Source organism: Asterias rubens, chromosome 9, assembly GCF_902459465.1.
Source record: "Asterias rubens chromosome 9, eAstRub1.3, whole genome shotgun sequence".
Lineage (NCBI taxonomy): Eukaryota > Metazoa > Echinodermata > Asteroidea > Forcipulatida > Asteriidae > Asterias > Asterias rubens.
Genome location: NC_047070.1, coordinates 17,453,764 through 17,472,388, shown reverse-complemented (window position 1 = coordinate 17,472,388; position 18,625 = coordinate 17,453,764). Strand labels below are relative to the sequence as shown.

Sequence of the window (18,625 nt, the reverse complement as noted above, 5' to 3'; positions counted from 1 at the left end):
TATTTTCAATACAGTTTTTTTAACTGTAGTTTTTGTTGTAATCCATAAAAAAATGCTAAGGACATGTCACCGGATCTTGACAATAGAGTCAAAGTATTAGTTGGTTTGCAGCGTACCTGTACTTGTAGTATTATTCTAATTTATATGTAAAGCTTACTAATTGGGTAATATAACCCGTTCTCGTCCGCAAAACGTAACGGCCAGATTTCTTTATTTCTCTACAGTCCTGAAGTGTTTGCCCTGCGGGCGTTCGTTTTACAAAACGAAGGTTTAACACTTGACCTTTTCAATGTCTTTCCCACTACAGAATCCGGACGCTTGCCCATGAATCAATGAATGAAGAGAATGACAGGAGGTCATCAGAAAGCCTCTTCTTCCTGCCATTGGGCTCTGTCATGGTCAGTCCACACAGACTGGACAGTGACAGTGGTCCGAATGCAATTATAAAGCAGTCAGTATATACGCAACCTCAGATGACCTGACCGCATGCATAATACTCAGTAGGGGAGTGCTCATTATGCATTTATCATAAATAAAAAACGTATACAGTTACCGCAGGTGTCCTCCATCATATGAATGACCATTACTTTTCCTTGAACTTTTTTTCTTTTCGCCTCTTTATGAGAAACAAGGACATGATGCTGCTTTAGAGTTTAATTATGCACGTAATATTACTATTAGAACAGTAGTGGTCAGTTCGACATGGCTTTAGTACAGGAAAAGTAATTTGTTTTACTTTGAATGACGGTGTCCTTATTTATTTAGTTTGTTAAGGATGTCTTAAAGCAATAAACATTCTGTTATAGAGAACAGTGAATATCATTTGTTTTCTTGTTTCCCCTTTTGTTATGGTCATATAAGACAGTATAATGACATATTGTATTCATGACTGAATTTAAGTTGCGTTCAAAAATAAAGGAAAGAAGAATGCGTTTAATTAAACACTGCTTTGAATGTCGTTGTTTAAATATATACTTTTTTGTTCTAAACCCTTGGCTTTATCTCAACTCTAAGTTGAATGGTTTAGTTGGCTCCAACTAAAGGTTTAGTTGGCTCAAACTATCAAATTGCAAGTTAGTTAGGGGTTAATGTGATTGTGTATTGCCAATTTTTAGATGTGTACGCTATAATGTTGCTTTTAATCCCAAAGAAAATGGAATAACTCCTTTGAACAGATGCTTTTCTTACTTTTTTTTACCATTCCTTTTGTTTAAAGATTTTTTTTTTTTTATCTGGTGTATAAATTGCAACAAGGAGTGTAAAAAATGTAAAAAATCTGCTGGGTTGCGACTGTTTATATAATTGGTACTGGGGCATTGATAAAATAAATAAAGCCAGCTGCTAAGTGCATAGGACAGCTAATTTATGGACTCTGGAGGTTTCAAGCTAAAAATGTGTGATCAGTTGTTGTAGTCCAATGCCCAAGTATTTGAAGGTTGTGTTAATTCCAGCCAACAAATCTTGGAATCTGAACATGGAATGGTACTTTGATGTAGCAAATCATTTTGTTAAGCCAATGCAATTTGTGGTCAAGAACTTATCAGTTCGTTTGTGCTTCAAGTCGCAATCTCTGCTTATTTTTGTAAATAATTGTTAAGCTTTTCCTTTTGCACCAGCAGCTTTGCTAAATTTAGCAAGTCCCAACCCTAGAAGTTTGTACCTTTATCAGTCAGAATTAAGGCACATTCAAATTTTCATGCCTTACAGAGCGATTTTTTTTCTCATAAAAAAGTTATATTGTTTTCAAATAAACCTACAATGTTTAAAAAACCTGATACTTAGTCTTGAACCTTTCTGTTTGTCTGATAGAAACCATGTTAATATGTTAAAAGCACGTCAACATTTGCAAAAATTAAAATCTGATTTAATAACATTCAAAAACCAACTAGGCATAATAATACAGTAGCTTGAATTTAAAACAGAAAATGTTGAGGAATATCTGCTCGCATCTTTAAACCATTACACACGCCAACAAAAATGAGAAAATCAAGAACATTTCCATGGACTGCCTCCCTATACTTCCGTCACTCAAATCTCTTCCAGGGGAAACTTATAAGAGATTTTTTATACAATAAAATCACCAGATCTTTAGATGAGGGGTTGCCTTGTCGTTAGGTCACCCCCCCCCCCCAAATAACTATGGGGCAATAGATTTGGCTTTCAAAGAAAAAGGGAATAAATCGGAACAAGTGTATGCAGTTTAGAAATCGTATATTTTAACTGTGTCTATTCTTAAATCTTAAGACTTAGTAAAGACAAGAATTGCAGCATTTTGTCGTTTTATACAGGTGCCAGTCATTAACCTTACACACTTGCCAATTTTCTTTACTCTCCTTATATCAGTTTGATACAACAGAGCAAACACAAAGACATGACCAATGCGTATATTCCAATTGTATTTTTTTTTAGTGTCTTCTAAAAGAAGGGGTATCTTTTTTTAAGCAGAATCCCTGGCCTTAGGAAGTCCCGGCTTTCAATTAAGGAAGTCCCGGCTTTCAATTAACAAGTCGGGGGTTTGGGGACTCTTTCTGGAATGTTCAATGTATAGACATCCTTACCTTTTGATAAATGCAAAAGTTTCACTTTACAATATGAATGAACTTGCAATGAACCCGAGTAGTGAACACCATGTATAAATGACCAACACTGGCCACGGTTCAAAAATGCAAAGGAGCATCCTAAGTCTTCTGCTCCTAGCCTGAATATCTGTTTGAACCGTCAAAATACTCATTGCCAGTTTTGATCCCCACTTTGCAACGTTCTAAACAATTTTAGGACGTGATGAATTTTGGTTCATCCAGCCATGACTGTTCCAGTAAATATTGTCACTGTATTTTTCTTCCATTTGCATTTACCAATCCAAGGACTCTAAGTGAGATATATATTTTATAGTACCAGCTGCAAGAAAGTACAATTTATTTTGATGTAAAATACACCATTTCACCAATTAATCTTTTCGGCCAGAAGCTATGAGCTAGTGAAATTATCCCAACTGCAACGTGGCTCTGTATTACACTTGTTCGTTCACGATTCATATCAGAATAAACGGTGCAAACCCTTTTTGTTGGTACCCGGTTTGGTCTGGTCACGAATCTGTTATTTCTGTACATAAATTGTCCCCTATCTATTATTGTTTAAATAAGCAATCATGTTAACTTCAATTTGGTATTGAATTCATTCATATATAAATTAGGGTAGGGGGTAAAATTCATTAACAATTTCATTGTAATTTGAAAAAATTATGCATTTCGGCACAGAACATTCCTAGGAGGAAAGAAACATCAACTTTTGAAGCCGACATGTTTCTCACATTCAATAATAAGCAAGTACATGTACATGTAATTTAAAACAAAACAAGAACCAACATTGAAAATTCTTCAAAAATTTAGCATTATATGACCATTGAGGAATAAATAATGTATTCCTCCATGATATGACTAGTACACTGGGTGCTCTGAATTTGGCTTTGCTTTCGATTTTAAGTATTTCATTTTTCCTTCTGTGTGAAGCTGGTCTGTCAATTAATAATGAAAACAATGCTGATATTTCAGCTTCATTTTGGTGGTAATTTTGTTTGTGTACGGGAGGGTCAAACAAGATGGCTGGAACATATGAGGTCCCTTTTTTCCAGGCAAGACTGGGGGCAACTTCTCTTGTTGTTCCACTCTTCATTATTTGTCAACTGAAAGGAGTATCCAATTCTTGGCTAACCCAATCCAAGACAAAGCTCCAGCCACCACTGTGCAAGATGACACCTCACCACAATAAGCACACACCCTTGTTGTGACAGACACAGGGGCACTGCTCTAGTATTCTTTGTTTGTTAGGTATTGACCATGCCAGCAGGATGCACATGTAGTCAAGGCTTGCCATTACACTGGACCCAACAGGGCAGCCCAGCCTATTACAGATTCTTACACATGGAAAAACAAAAACCCAGTAGTTTGACTAGAACAGAACAAATCAACTGCGTGTGTGATCCATTTCGCTTTGTTTTCTGCCACAACAGGAATTCAAATCCACCACAGACTGGCTGTCCATGCATAAATAAACACCCACTTCCCTGCAATTTGCATAGATGTCTACCCCACTCGCAGTTCAAACTGGCGTAATGTATAACCAAGGGTAGGATAGGATAGTAATGTAATGTACATGTAAAATAATATAAAAAGTACATGTAATTTGTCTTGGCGAGTGAATACCATGCACTTTCTGCAGCTGTACATGTATATGAACATGACTTGACTAACCCCGAGGAGTAGCAGTCGATTTTGTTTAAAGCCGAGGTTGGCCAAACTCATTACTTCCACTCATTTGCACGGTCAGATTGATGCACACATGGTTGGACCTGGATCTAGCAATGGCTTTTAGGCTTTGTAGGAGCATGGACGGCGCTCTGTCTCTCTCCATTAGCCAAAGGTCTCTCTGGGCATGACCAACCACATGGTTCTGGGCATGCTCTGTTCCACTACAATTATGTTTATTGAATTGTGCAGAAAATCTCGGGCGGCATAAAACACCAAGGCCAACATGTGCAATCCTGCAATGGTCAACACTAATCCATAAAGCTTGATGCTCCAGTTTTGGTTATTTGTTATTCAGCACCTTGGGAGGGAAGGGGTGCTTCTCTGTCTTGTATAAATAAGAAAACTGTACCACAAAATATTTGGCCACTGCTTTGGAGAAGGGAAATCCAGTATTGTGTTCTATGCATAGGACTCCAACCTTCTCTGATCAAACATTGCAAACATCCATCCAAATAAATAAATACAAACAAACAAGGAAAAAACAAACCAATCTCAAACAGACAGTCGAACCCCTTGTGTCCCTGTGCTTGCTCTGTGACTATGTATTAAAACACCACATCACCTCAGAATCTCCGATATAAATCGTTAATATGGCTGCCACTTAGCGGCGATGACGCCGAACAACACTGACGCCACCGTCCAAAACATTCATGAATCTGATCTGACTGGCTGAATTATATAAAAATTCCATTGCGGTGAGGAGATGAAGACGAAGGGGGGACCATTTCTCAGAGCGATTGCTCCGTGATGACGATCTCCTTGGTACTAACTGCAAGGCCACCATCGCTCCCTGTCATTTCCGACCCGCTCCTCTCGTCGCTGTCGCTGTTGTACCCAATAACATCAACATCATCTGAACAAAAAAATGACACAAAAATAAGCAATTATAAGCTGATGGCTCTCATACTTTCTTCTCCCCGCAAAGAAATAAATTGTTATGTGCATGCAAATGCAGGCTTTGGACTTCACTCTTGAAGGGCTCTTGATAAGGGGCACCTCTATGAATGAGGAAAATGTTAATTTGTATTGGAACTTGTATTGTAAAGGGCACTTCAGCAAAAGCACAGGGCACCATGGCCTTTGCTATGGGTGCCGTGGTATCTTTCGAGGCCTGCAAATGTAAGGACTGCAGTAACGCAATCCTGCCAAACCCCATAATTTATCAAACGATTATCTGCAATTGAAATACATAAAGCACTCTTCCTTTTATGCTTGTAGGAAACATGTACTGTGCATTACAACTCCCTGATGCAAAATGCAGGAAAGACCATTTGATATTGACACAGGACATAGTTTCTGTTAGCGCTCAGCATGTGCACAAAATTTGTCAGATGCCATCACGACGATTACTAAACAAGAATAGGCCTTGAACTTTACAAGAGCCAGAGATGTTGTGTCACTTGCCCTATGAAAGGTTTCTACATGAGACTTTTCAATTTGTCACTGAGAAGTGCCCTTTTACTAACAAAAGAAAGTGCCTTGCGTCAGTTAAAAATGGATGATTAGTACATGACGATAACCCACGTCATGACCTGTAATAGACATGTTTTTCTCTCTATCATTCAAAATAGACTGGCCCCTTTTTCTTTAATGGCAATCAGTACTCAAGACTACTACACAGTCTACAGGGGACATGACCAAGATGGCGCAGCATGACAAAAAAGTTGTGTGAATTGTTTGGTTCTGAGTAAATCGTACATTTAGAACAAAATAGTGTAATATAAAAACAAGGTGCACCACAAGTTAACTAAGCCCACTGGATGAATCATAACGTAGTAGAAACCAATGGGTAACTTCTACACCAGCCAAGTGCAAGTGCGTTGGAGTGGGGTTGTATTATGACTGCCCCGACCAAGACAGTGTTGAGTCAATTTCCTATGGTTCCTGTTTGGCTGACATACATCTAAATATAACTTCCACTACACAGTCTGTTACGGTCAGGGTACAGTACTGAAGAAGACAAGATTTCAGATTGAGATGTACACTTAGTTTTTTTGTACTTTACACGTGCGCTTAATTGTTGCTTTCACTGTCTGCCTAATCTACTCTGGGGCAGGGCGCATTTACGTCATAATGTCTCATTTTCATGGGCATACATACTTTTTTGCACGTGCATGATTCTTATTGTGTCGGTGTATATTTGTTCACTTATCTTAAAAAGTACACCTTTACATGTATATATTTAATAAGTAGCTTGACTTATACTAATTATTTGCAGCTGATTAGATCTGAAAAGCTTAGAATTTCTTTTTAATCATCAGCCCATGGTCAGCCAAAGCAAGGGCAAGTGAATTATAATTGAATAACTCTTAAACATAATTGCATGCAGGCCTGGGATTACATGGAGGCCATGGTCTGTGTTGCCCTTTCAAAAGTTTCCCATAGACTTAAACATTTCTAATGGAAGTGCCCTTTGCAAAATTCAAATAGCCTCGCCCTCCTGAAAAACGAAATTCCAGGCCTGTTGCATGTAGCAATTGAGTCAGTGTTAACTTCCCTCTCCAGTCCAACAACCCATACTGTACTTTCCCTTTAAAAATGTAACATGCATGGACTGGATCACATCCTGTGTGGTGTACAGTGTGCTGTGATCAGTTTCTGTTACTTTGCTTGGCACTCTTTAATTAAGCCTCAGTACATGTAGTGCAGGGTACACTATTTACAACAGACTTAAAGTCACAAACAGGTGTTGTGGTTTTTGCGTTTTAAAAAGCAACATTATGCAAATAACCAGGTTTCCAATTGTTTTTTTGGAGGGGGGGTGGGTGGGTAAAAGTAAAATCCAGCTGATTTACATTAATCTCATTCTCCCACCTTCAGGCCTAATCTAACAAATAAAACTCCTCCCCTTCTGAAAAAAAACCAAACAAGTTCACACATCACAGGAGTGCCCATGGCCACTAGTCCTGACCTCCATGCACATCTCCAAAAAGAATCAAATTTGCATTTGAAATGTATCCTTTTGATACTACACTGGCACTGCCCTTGTAAATGAATCCCAGGGAGTGAGTAGCAGAATGAGGACACTGCCCACAGCTAGCTATCAGCATTACCTCAGCTGGGGTATTACCTTTGTTGGTATTAGTGCATAAATCTGATCAGTTTGGCCTTTGATGGCCATGGACAATGACCACAGTGACCTTTGACCCTAATATATGAGCATGTAGTACTAGTACTGTAGAGAGAAAGAGAGAGCCAGCATTTCCTGGTGTCACTTGTAACCACACCTGCTCCGACTGATTAAGATTTTCCAATTCACTCTTCTAAACATTACATAATCCCCATGTAGCTTAGGTCAGAAAGAATGTAGGTAATTTGATTTTTTTTTCTAACCACATTGTTTGCAATTGCAAGCATCCCCCTTAAAGGCAATACAAGTACAATACATGTATGTATGCACTGTACAAATCTTCCACTAGGCACAATATACAGAGCGTAAAGCCGCAAGGATTTGGAGAATATTTCCCGCTCCACGATACATGTAGTCCAAGTAATTGCATTTCTGATGTAGCCCTATACATAAAGGGCAGGGCATATTGACTCGGATAAAGTGTTCCACACATTCCATTCAAGCTTTGGTTTTTCTTTTCGCTTTTAAAAAATACTTTATTTTACCCCCAAAACCCCAATGGTGTACGAGTAATAATACCTTATTTAAGTCACAGATAAATTTCATCATAAGTTTTAAGGGGTCTTTGCAGCTAAGCATGTCAATATAAATTAAACTGTGAAATAACTTGTAATAAATTGGCAACAGAAATATTTTACTTTTTAAGCTGCAATACCTTTTTCTGAATCGTCCGACATCATGGATGAGCTGCCCGTACTGTCTTGTCTTATCTTATGCCTGCCCAGATTGAGCTGGTCCAGTCGCCTCCTTAAGAACCGTTGCTCCCTGGCTAGCTTGTCTTTACAAAACTGGAATTTTTTCTCTTTCTCCTCCAAATTCTGTGAGTTCAAAACACCAAATCACATTAATGGATTGCAAAATAACATTGCAGATTCACAGCCCTGTTTATTCTTTGTATACCAGGTTCTTTGCTACTTGTATTGAAACAGAATAATTCAAATAAAATTTAAATGCTTTGCGAAAGTACTTGCATGCCGCAATTTTTAATTTGGGGTTGAACGAAGCAAAATTAACTAGAGCGGGATTTGGACCAATGGCCTTCAGTTAAACATGCCAGCGCTCTGCTCGCTAAAATACTGTTGCTTTGTGATGCACCAAGGCATTTTTTCCTTGGTAAAGGGCAGCTTTATAAGGAAATTGTAATTTTTTTATTGGAACATGTCAAGGGGCACCAAGGCAATGACATAGGGCCTCTGTGAAATATCAGCCCAGAATTGTCAGCAAAATCTGCTTGTTTGGTTTACTACTTTGCTATTTTAATTTGCCACACCCAAGATGATTCAATTTGAAGAGTCAGACCTACAAGCAAACTGCATTGAACACGGTTAATGTTGTGCAGTACTAATCCATTGATCTCCCACCATCTCTTAGAGCAATGGTTGAACCCAGTCACCCCAATCAGCTGACAGACTGTCATCAAAAGTGACCCTTTCTGTTGTTGTATTCACTCCAGGCCATTTAGGATAATAGGACCCCACCCCAACCCCCTGGCACACACAACAAAGTGACATGTTGACTGACTTCTATTTTCCAAAAGTAACCCCTTTTAAATTTGTGATCACCCTTTTATTTTCACATCACAAACGCAGCTTTACCATATGGTGGATGTGTTTTCTTTAGGAATGGGAAACCCATTATAAGGCTGGGCTGACAATCTCAGATAGTTCAAATTGTATGGCTGATGGCCAACACCATCCTGACTTGTTGAGTAGTGAAACTAAATAAAAAATGAATTCATAGGCCTATGCCATGGTTCTTCTCTCCAGTATGTCATCTTTCTGTTTTGATGGGAAGACGATTCCAAAGGGCACATGGGATATTCTACTTACCGCAATGAAATCCTTGGCATTTGTTAGTAACCCCAATGTGGTGTGTCTTGCTGACTCTGTTGTCAAAGGGACGATTTCTTTTAGTCTCTCTAGACAGTTTCGCAAATGTGCTCTCCTGCAGAACAGAAGAAAAACAAAATCATGAGCAAGGATCTCAACTTAGCTTCACGCCTAAATGATTAATCTTAAGCAAACACAAAATCAGTGTTGGTTATATGAGAGTATGTTGACACCACAACCACAAATGCCACAAGAAATTTAATACAAGGCATCCCCCCTCTACAAATTGGCAGCAAAATTCCAACTTCGAGAACGCATACCATCCATTTCATCCCCTTGCAAAGAAAACAGTTTATGACCCCAAGGAGCAGAAGTAGTTCAATAAAAGTGACCAATTGCAAAATTATCAAATCCAATCTTGTTTATTACGCAGGTTGGATTCTTGTTACGTTATTGAAAATATTGAGCAGGTCTTTACATTGTGATCCAAATATATTCTTAATGTCACATTTAATTCAATTTTGATCTGTCCCCATGGAAGGTTTAGGGCCTGTCAGGACTCATTAGACAAGAGACTTTAAAGATTACGAGGGAAGAATTAGGAGACTAATGACTTGACAGGGGTAGTAGGTCTGGTGGTGCTTTCCCCCTCAAAATAACTCCAATGTAGGATAACAATGTTTGATGGACTAAGTACAAACAGTGGGTTCAGTGAGTGACAAGCAATGTAACGAGCGACAGGGAACTTAGCAGGCTGACTTTAGGCAACCTCTATAAAAGTAGGGTACACGTGGATGTCTGGACTTTATAATATATTGATTTGACTGTGCTCACATTTCTCCAGATTAGTCTTTCCATGGTCTTTCTAGAGAATGACAAGCTGTAAAAATCAGGCTTTTTGAACTGTCAAAAAAAAAAATCTGATAAAATACAGTTCAACTGAAAAAATGTATACTTCACAAACTTTGGACCGATGGTTTGCACTGCATGGAATTCAAAAATCAAAACATGTATACATCTAAAGTTTCCTCCAATTCATGGGGTTGAACGTAATTCAAAGCAAAGTCAACGGTAATGCTATGTTATTGACTCTGAGCCGAGTTTGCGTACACGCTACTTCTGTAGGTTGGCGGTCAGCCTGCACTAGAGTGGGAGTGCAGAGTGCAGACTTGCCTGAACCAGTCTTGTATGACTGTGGTTTCTCTATGGTTGGTTCACCTTCATGATAGGCATGTACTGACAAGATCAGCATTGCTGTGGCTTCGTAAACCACACCTGCACCAAGCAAACAACCTGTGTTTGTTTGTTTTATAATCACAGAGTCCTTGGGCTTTGTGTAACACGGTGATTTACAAACACAGCCCTTTTGGTAAATGCAGTGCCAGTCAGTATATTCAAGATGCGTTCCAACCACAATTACTAAATTTTAACGAAGCAGTGTGTCTGACCACGGTGTGACTGATGTGTTTTATTTTCATTTGTGAACAGAAATTTCACAATTTTGGTTCCACCAAGCATTGCAAGTGATGTTTTAACATATGTGTGCAATTTAAATTGCACGCAATTGGCTTTAAAATTCTGACATTTTTCTCTCTTCATATTACAATTATGAAAAGATGCCATAGCCATCAGCCATTTCAAAAGCTTTTTATTAATCAAAGTTAAAAAATGCCCTACCATGCAACAAGCATAGTTTCCAATCTCACCCATAGGGGGATTGCAAAAGATAATCCCAGCAAGCCGCTTCAATAACATTGATGGCATCACACACTGCCAATATAAATCTCTCGGACAGAGGTGCAACCAACCTCCAATGGCGTATATTGCTCATCCATTCCTATCATAGTGTCGAGGTAGCCTTGAAGCTGATCTACGGCAAAAATGGACATGTCCTGACATGTTCGGACTTGATCTGTGGTGAGCTTGTTCTACCGCATGTAATACAAACTGACTTTTGAAAAATTTTCATTTACAGAGGCAATTTATCGATAACAAGTAAATTTACATAAAACATGTAGGGGCCTTTATATCATCAGAGCCGATTATCAGCACAAAATGTAGCTAAGCACCGTGTCATGACACATAATCGTTATCCTGCTCTTTTTTTTGCTAAGCAGGAAGTTACTAAGCAATATTTTCTACACAGCTTTATGTAACTGAAGCTATAGTGTCATGTGTGCCTCTATCATACACATTCCATGAACGCCATGACACGTTGCTACTCAGTTGTAATGTACGTGTTTACTAAACAACCTTGACTTCTTTTTCCCCGCTTATTGGACTGAGTTTACTACATCAATTAAGGCCATGGCGCTTGGAAATGGCCTTGCGTTTTATTTCTCTGTTGTGTAGCACTAATAAAGCCAGGCCGTTTGAATCAAACTCCCAATCTGAATGCACAATACATTGCATTGTTGATACACCCATTTGTGAATCTCTGCGGAAAACAGATCCGGAGAAACCTGTTTTATTTAAGTTTTTAAAAGCTGATGCCTTTGAAGAATGCATTGTTGAACTCAAGATTATTTCTGCAGACTCAAATTGTCCCCGAATTTGAAGGGGGGGGGGTTGTTGCTTGTGTAGGCCTACATTCAGAGCATTTTCACTGCCAGTACAAATATTTTGTTCCAAGTTGCAAGTGAATACCATTGTGATTTGTCATTTCAGCTGAAATATATGAAACAATTTCATCAAGCCAGAGGAAGAGGACTAATTGCCACATAATTCGAAAATAATTTTGTTTAATTTGTCTTTTATTGTACTTCAGTCAAATGTTGTAAGTCTCCACAATACTCATGAGAATTGCAACAATGTTGTAGGATGTGCTCAGTGCTGTACCATGCCTCTCAATGGAGTCTTATGAAATCTTGAAGTGAACCCTAGGGGACATGTTTTTTCACCATATGGAGAAAGGGCTTGCATCAAGTCTAGCAGCGAGGAACAACCAGCAGGCCGAATACATGTAGTTAGCCTATAAATCCTCAGTTCAATGTTGAAGTCCCTCCCAGTCAATTTACCCCCACTGATGCTGTCCTTCATCTAGACCATTACAAGGTGTCACCCATTCTGAAAACACTGTCACATAAATCAGATCATTCACTCCATCCAGGAGCTCTGTGGCCCATCTACTACTAGGACCCTGCCCTGGGCATGGATCAAATGACAGTACAGGTTGTGAACTTCACTCAATTGAAAATGTTCCTGCTCACAATTTTACGGTTTGGTGGTGTCTTTGGGAGAAAGCTGTGGATCCATGAACTGGGTGGTGGGAGGGGGCGCAGTACCCACAAAATTTAAACTACATGAGAGAGGAGGGACGACATTGTTTCAACAATGATTGAGTTTAAAACAGATAGGGGCCTACTTGATGACTTTCCCCCTCTTGTACTCCCAGTACATCTTGAAACTTTCCTGCCCACAAAAGTCCACTTCCTTCCATGTCTGTCCTGGTTCCTTTCAGGTGATTTTGTGTCTTCCTTGATTATTGCAGTCGACAATCCTCCCCACATGGTGTGTATGACCAATCAAATTTACACACCAGTTCAAAACACCCCCCCCCCCCTTTTGAGGGGGAATCGGGGTGTGGTCGTTTCCAGCAATGCCTTTTACAGAAGTTGATTTGTGCCTGGCAATCTCTTAAAGTCTAGCCAACAGGTGGGGTACATTATCAACACTGACATTTGACAAGGTGACCTTCACCTCAAGATGGCCTCGCTCTGAGGGGGAGAGACTTTGGTTTCAATGAATTTGTCCTCAGGTGTTTGTGACTTGGGGGCATGTGGCAATTATTGTGTAACTTCTCTAGTAGGCTCCAGTGGTCATCTTGGAAGAAAGATCACAGCTGGGGAGCATCATTCAGGGATAGCAAACAAGAACTGCTCAACAGATCAAATTACTGACCGAAAGACTTCTCAAGTGAAGATGGCTTACTTCCACGAGAATTTTATCAGTTTCATAAATCTTAGTTTAATATTTCCTCGAACTGTGTCAATGATCTTTCCCTCAATGCAGTTTCAAATCGTACTTGAACATTTAGTAGGCCTACAGTTTCAGCAAACCCAATAAACCTCCTACCATAAATTAACGTTTTTTTAGAAGTGAATTTTAGTTAATCAAAATCACTTAATCCCTGTTGTTTACAAAGGGTCTCACAAACAATTGTTTCCTATTTTCAATAAGGTATTTGGGTTGATCAATAAAACCCATGGAATGAAAACTGACAGATGGTGGTCTAATATTCAAGTGGCTGTATATTGTTTTAACAAAATGAGTAAAAAATGGATGGATGGTCATGATGGAGTTCTAGTACATCCTTGCCCATGTTCAAACAAACCACAGTGAGACACTGACCAGACAACAATTTAGATGCACCTATTGTTTCTATTTTCTATCTTTTCTTATCAGCTCCAGCAAGACCTTTACAAATTATGTTGTACCTGTCAAATGTATCAAAAACAAATTTTCCCGCCCTGTTAATTACCAAACGAATCCTTTAATACAATCTCATTGTAATATTTGGATTGAGAATGATTTAATAACCATGCTGCCGCAGATTTCTCGCATTGACACAAGAGTCCAGTGTCAATACTCTTCAAAATACTGTTCCAACCTAAACAGAAACTCCAAATCCCAGCAATGGGTCAAAGAGCAGTCAAATCCAGGGTTTGGCCGCCTAACAGCCCCCCCCCCCCCCCCCCATAATGGCCATTGTTGTGGCACTGCCAGCACTGTCACACACACATTGGTAAACAACTCCTCAGCACAAAACCTAACACAACAACAAGGGCCTGCTAGAGCCATTGAATGTTTGCACATGTAGAAACGCGGGTCAGTTCACGCAACTGTTATAATTTTACCAGCTGAGAATCAACATTACTGGGCTGGAACACATTGTACGTAGGCTAGTCATATGGGACTCTGAAACAAACATGTATACACATTACATCAGAACCGAAACTGCGTTTGTGTTAGGGCAAGGTACATGTACATGTAGAGTTTCCCATTTTTAAAGGATCTGAGGGCCTTTACTCCATGAAAGCTCAGAGAAATGTTATTTTCTACTGGAATATTTCACAAGGCATGAAGACAATTGTCTACTAATGCTTCCATGAGGTATCAGGCCTGTAAAAAATATTAACATGTTTGGAAGACTTTGAAATAAGTCCAGGATCATTTAAATTTGTGTGCCATGGGACAACAAAGTACATTTCCAATCTTGTTCATCAGAAATTAAATGAAGTCAGATAAAACATGCTTTCTAAAGATTCAGTCACTTGAGCCAACTTGGGTTTAAACGCTTTCCTGTTCTTTTGGAGTCCACCCTCATGCAATTTGTGCAACTCCATCATTGTGGGTTTAAGTAAAGCCAAGCTAAGCCTAGACTGGGATCCCGATTCAAAGTGGCACAATAAATCACTGACTTTATTTTTTTTTTTGGGGGGGGGGGTGGTTAGAAGCGGGGAAGGGGGGGGGTTCACACGCAAATGTGATCCATGTAGTATACAGTAAAGGTTCTCAGTAAGATGATGCAATGTGCAGTTACACCTACAACCAAATCCAACCACTTGACTACTGTACTACAATGGGTAGTGGGGACCAGGAGCCAACCTTACTACAATCCACCTGTGCCCAGTGACTCCATAAATCAATACATGTAGTAGTAAAACCTTGGCTGGAGTCCAAGTTAATACTCCGCCACTACAGTTTCCCATGGGAATCGGATTAGGTTTTACAGGGGTAATCTTCCCGAAGAAGGTACTTTCTCTCCATTCTCAGCCCCCCCCCCCCCAACAATTCTAGGAACAAACATTGGTAATGGATAAATACAAGCATTTATTGGGCACGTAGGCCCTACTATCACAACTTCCCTAGTTAAAGGCCCAGATAATGTATAGTGTAGTTTCCCTGTTTAGAAGTTCACTATTCAGGTGAGCCAGGTAAACAAGGAATGCTTGGCCTGCTGCCAATACCAACAAGAGTTGTATTGACTGGTTGCCTACTGAATCCAAATTGAACCCCAAATCAATTTGAATAGAATAGGTAAGCCACCCACTCTATCTGCGGACTCTACCATCATTTTTGGGTACCCTCCTCCCCTGAAAGTGGGCCAGGGTAGGTAGGGCTCGCCCAAAATCAAAACAAGTTGTAACAGGACATCAGTAAACAATTGTCCACCACATGAGCAGGCACACTTCTTCACAACCAATGAGAAACGGCCACCATGGCTCTTTATGGGGCAATCAAAGAGCCCAACTTAGAAATAGGGAATTTTTTTCGAGCGTCATCGATTGCACAATTGGGAAAATCATCCATGACTTTAGCACCGCAAATAGATATGAATGCACGCTTTCATTATAATGCTTGCAAATGCCAACAATTGTAAATCCCCCAACCTTTCATATGTGCAATTACAATGAATATTGTTTCGCAGCAACCTAGAAATACATTTCCTCAAATTAACACAATAACATTGGGCAATGCATTTAACATTTTGTTTACTGTTTTGATAAGGCATGACATTTGTAGTATTTATTTCTTTTACTATTACCTCATGTTTTTTTTATGAAACATCTTAATTTTCTTAACACTTTAGGGCCTACACAATTAGGGGCACTTTTCCGATTAGTAATAATATTGAAGTCTACATATTTGGCACTTTAGCCTATAAGAATTTGGCCTATAATAAGAATTTGTTTTGAAATTTTATGGTTTAAAATATATTATTGAAGTAGCCTAATAGTTCACATAATAATTCCTTGAAAATGTGTGGTTTTGAATATTCCATATCAGAACATGGTCTGCCACTCTGAAAAAAAAGAAATTACAAAAAATGGGCTCCTGGTGTGTTTCATGACGAAATGGCTTTTTTTTTAAACACTAGTCACTATTACAAAACACTGAAAGTGTTTTTGTGCATTGATGACAACTCTTGAAAGGGACAAGGGGACATTTTAAACAGCAATATTTTGAGAGATTTTAAGGCAATGTGCTCCTGTTATAAGAAATTTGTAGTTTATTGCAGACTGCTAGAACTTTGCTTAATTAAAGTGGAGAAGGACCTTAGTCCCTATAATTCTTTTGCTGAGAAGTGAGGGCTTTTGAACTGACACGTTTCTGTCTTTGTCACAATTTGGTGTAGGTTCTAGTAAGTAAGTACTGCATAGCCCACAACATAATATTGAGCTATAATTTTAACTACATTTACTAAATTTATCCGTATTCCACTGGAGCTACCAAGTTATATCAAGTTGCGCAGTTTTTTGTTGACTCGACATAACTGTAGTACACTACAACCACATAAAAACAAGAACAAACATGACTGTGTCACTCCCTATAAATAACGTGTACGCACTACATCACGCACCACAAACAAACAAGCCAACCAGGCCCCACAGGAAAGTATTGATGCTGGGAAATCCACAAGGACAGGGCTCTTTGACATCATCACAACTATACTAGCACGCAGGGGTCATAAGCCTGTAATCAATACATGCATTATTCATGAGCAAAATGGAGGGAAGGACAACAACATACCAACGGTTGGTTGGCTGTGTGTGTACATGTGTGTCTAGCTATGGGCCACATGTACAGTGCACTGCATGGGTAGCGTGCACTACGTGGAGGATATGCTTATTATTACCCAACGAACATGTGGATGTGACACATAACTAATAAATGCAGTACTTACCTATTTTTTTCAAGTTCATTGTGTGAAGACCGACTGAAATTAATAAAAGAATAAGCTCTGTGTTATATTTTAGGGAACTACCAAACCTGGGGGTTGGAAAAACCTGATAGTGATATTCTGCAACAATGGGGGTTTGTTTTGAGTTAATTTGATTTTTAATGGTTGATTGAAGGATAGCCCACTACAAGGTGTGGCTAAATCTCTTATTAATTAACAATAGCAGACAAACAATGACCCCATACATCTTGTGGGTGTAAACAAAACCAACAAGATTAAAACTACCCCTTTCAGATGTCGTTTTCATTAACCCACGAGTATGTTTGCTTGAGTCGAGAAAAACAAATTTAGACACTCACACAAAAATTACAACCAGTCAATGTTATTTTAAAAAGGCAATATCAAGATTTTGGGATAAAAAATCTGTCACATTTCATGAATACTTATCATTGTTATTTTGTAATTAAAACTACTGGGCATTAACAGCTACCATTAGGACAGTTTTCTGACAATAGGGGAACATTATTTTGTATTCCCTTTGCCTTGTGTCAGTTTCATTTGATTTTATTTGATAGAGAGGTCTTTATAAATTTATCAAAGTAATCATTTCATAAAACAATTTTATTTAAATTAATGAAAATGTGAATGTAAAATACACAATATAACGAGTGAATATCTTCAATCAGGCTTGGGAAATTAAAACATTTACTTCATTTTCCTCCCCCTCAGCTAGTTATCCAGTAATTTACCTTCAGAAAAATTCATGTAAAATGTTTAAATGATGTACTGCTGTGCCTGTAAATGATTGACATAATTTTGTCTACACGATAACCCAATGTTTTTTAAAGATTGGATTCCAGTTTATCTGACTAAAGTAACACTACAGTAATAATACTTAACTATTAAGACAAAAATGAGTTGAAGTTTTTCTGCCATTGTCTTATAGATATTTTTAATTAGTGTTAACTGTTATCCATTGTAAATAAAAAAAGGGACTAGCTTTTTGTTTATTCTATAATTTTCTGTTTCTGTTGCAAGTCCAAAAAGTCACGATGAATAGTTGGTAACAGTGTTACCAAAACAAATAGTATTAGTCATTCATCGAGAAAGAAATGAGTACAAAAAAAGGAAATATATTTTATTATTAGGCCCTATGTAAAACTGAAAAGAAGAAAAAAAAGGTATTCTACCTGTTTGCGTGGAGCCTCTTTACTTTGAGTTTCCGTCTCGACGATTCGTGGTTGTATGGCATTGTGGATGCATACCCGTGTTCTGGTAAAAAGGGAAAATGTATTTGTGAATGTCAATGTGATTGTGATATTTTTGCAAGGTTATGAGGAAAACAGCATTGTAAATTGGTAAAAAAGATCCGTCTAAAAAATGGCACGTGACATCTGTCAAATCCCCCAAATCTGACCCAAAACGAAAAACTAAATTTTGCCCTTACCTCTTTCCCTCCTCTCCAAAAATTCTGCAGCTTGAAGTAGTTGGTTAATATTCGTCATAGATACTGCTGCCATGATGGTTTACAAAAAAATATCCAAGATTTGGAAGCTAGAAAACTGGAAGAAATTGTTGTCGAAATCATGTACGTGTCTTTTCACCAAACGGTCGCGATCGCGTTCTGTTTTTTTCTACTCGGTTGTTGTGAACGTGTGTTGTGCGCCTGCCTAGC

General features: G+C 38.7%; 2 protein-coding genes across 2 annotated transcripts in view; one reads left to right on the top strand and one right to left on the bottom strand.

Annotated features, from left to right (window-relative positions):
• Positions 1–2,379, top strand: part of LOC117294360 (upstream activation factor subunit spp27-like) — a 25,908-nt gene extending 23,529 nt beyond the window's left edge. The window contains exon 12 of the mRNA XM_033776731.1: positions 308–2,379. The gene's annotated coding sequence lies outside the window, so the exon portion shown is untranslated. The remainder of the gene's footprint in view (positions 1–307) is intronic.
• Positions 1,218–18,625, bottom strand: LOC117294362 (max dimerization protein 1-like). The gene is made up of 6 exons (XM_033776732.1): positions 18,398–18,625; positions 18,141–18,222; positions 16,954–16,986; positions 9,267–9,381; positions 8,093–8,255; positions 1,218–5,160 (listed from the first exon to the last, which is right to left on the bottom strand). The coding sequence occupies exons 1-6, from the start codon at positions 18,468–18,470 to the stop codon at positions 5,036–5,038; spliced, it is 591 nt and encodes a 196-aa protein (XP_033632623.1). The 5' UTR covers positions 18,471–18,625; the 3' UTR covers positions 1,218–5,035.